This window comes from Solanum tuberosum, unplaced genomic scaffold, assembly GCF_000226075.1.
Source record: "Solanum tuberosum cultivar DM 1-3 516 R44 unplaced genomic scaffold, SolTub_3.0 scf00181, whole genome shotgun sequence".
Taxonomy (NCBI): domain Eukaryota; kingdom Viridiplantae; phylum Streptophyta; class Magnoliopsida; order Solanales; family Solanaceae; genus Solanum; species Solanum tuberosum.
The window spans coordinates 604503-605720 of record NW_006239106.1 but is presented as its reverse complement, the minus strand read 5'-3'; the positions used below and the strand labels follow the sequence as shown (position 1 = coordinate 605720).

Below are 1218 nucleotides of genomic sequence, written 5' to 3'. Positions count from 1 at the left end.
ACCAACCGACCCCTAAATTTTTTTTTGTTTTCCAAAAACAAAAAAAATAAAAATTTACCCCCTCCCCCGAGCACCCCCCACCCAGGGCGCCTCCCCTTTCCACCAACCTACCCTTAAATTTTTTTTGTTTTCCAAAAACAAAAAAAATAATCTATTTTTTCAATTAAGTTTGAAAATTAATATTAATTTTTTTATTTTTTAGCATTATTAAGAATTTTGAGTGGAGTGAAAACTAAGTGATCTATTATGGGTCAATATGGATATCCATATTTAACGCATTTTGACCATATTAGTAGAGACTCTTAAAATAGCTTGAAACTCATATTTAACCAATTAAAATATAAGTGATCCAAGTCATTATATATGGGCAAAATTTGCCACCCATAAGAACATGCATTGCAACTTCATTTAGACAGAATATTTGCAACTTTTTATTACAAAGTGATTTAACAGCACCGTAACCATTTAAACATTAGTCTTTTGTATAAGAATAATGACTTAGTTAATTGGAATTATTTGCATCACAAACACATTTTAAAAATCAAATAAATGAATTCAAGTGGAACAGATGAGAACTATTTAGATATCACTAACTTTAAAAAATTAAAATTCTAAATCTATAAACTTTAAATTTTGACTTTGCATCTGATACATGAAAGTTATAAATTGACTCCATTTTGCAGCACAACAAATCAAACACTTCATTACATTCATTTTAATTTATTTATCTGTTTTTATTAACATAAAATTTAAAAAATAAAAAAAAACTAAAGATATATATGTAGAATATACAATGCAATTTGATCTTGTGATTTTAAAATTTTCATGTAGGAAGTTAGAAATAAGAATAAGTTGTCAGAAAAGGAACGATTCTTCTATGAAATGAATTAAAAATAAAAATAAGATAAATAAATTAAAACGGATCAAGAATACTAGGTAATTAAGAACTTGCATTATTGTGTTTTTATAAATAAAAAATATAAATGACAAAGAAGTAACATGTGTTATTAGGTCATAACATTTGCAATGGTATAATTGGTAGAAAAATGATAAGTAATTGCTTATATTTTTTGTTTACAATGACGTAATTCTAGAGTTTATCTTTCTAGTTTAGTCTTAATTAAGCAAAAACACTTGGTCCCTTGATGACATGTTAAATTCATATATTAGTTGCATATCATTTTTTAGCCAAACTGTACTGCTTTTAAAAAATATTGG

The 1218-nt window shown here is 25.7% G+C and overlaps 1 protein-coding gene across 1 annotated transcript in view; it reads left to right on the top strand.

Moving 5' to 3' along the window:
* LOC102592935 (cytochrome P450 CYP736A12-like) overlaps positions 1–891 on the top strand; it is a 2071-nt gene extending 1180 nt beyond the window's left edge. Inside the window, exon 3 of the mRNA XM_015311987.1 lies at positions 832–891. Within this exon, the coding sequence (XP_015167473.1) occupies positions 832–891 (60 nt within the window). The remainder of the gene's footprint in view (positions 1–831) is intronic.
* The last annotated feature ends 327 nt before the right edge of the window (positions 892–1218 follow it).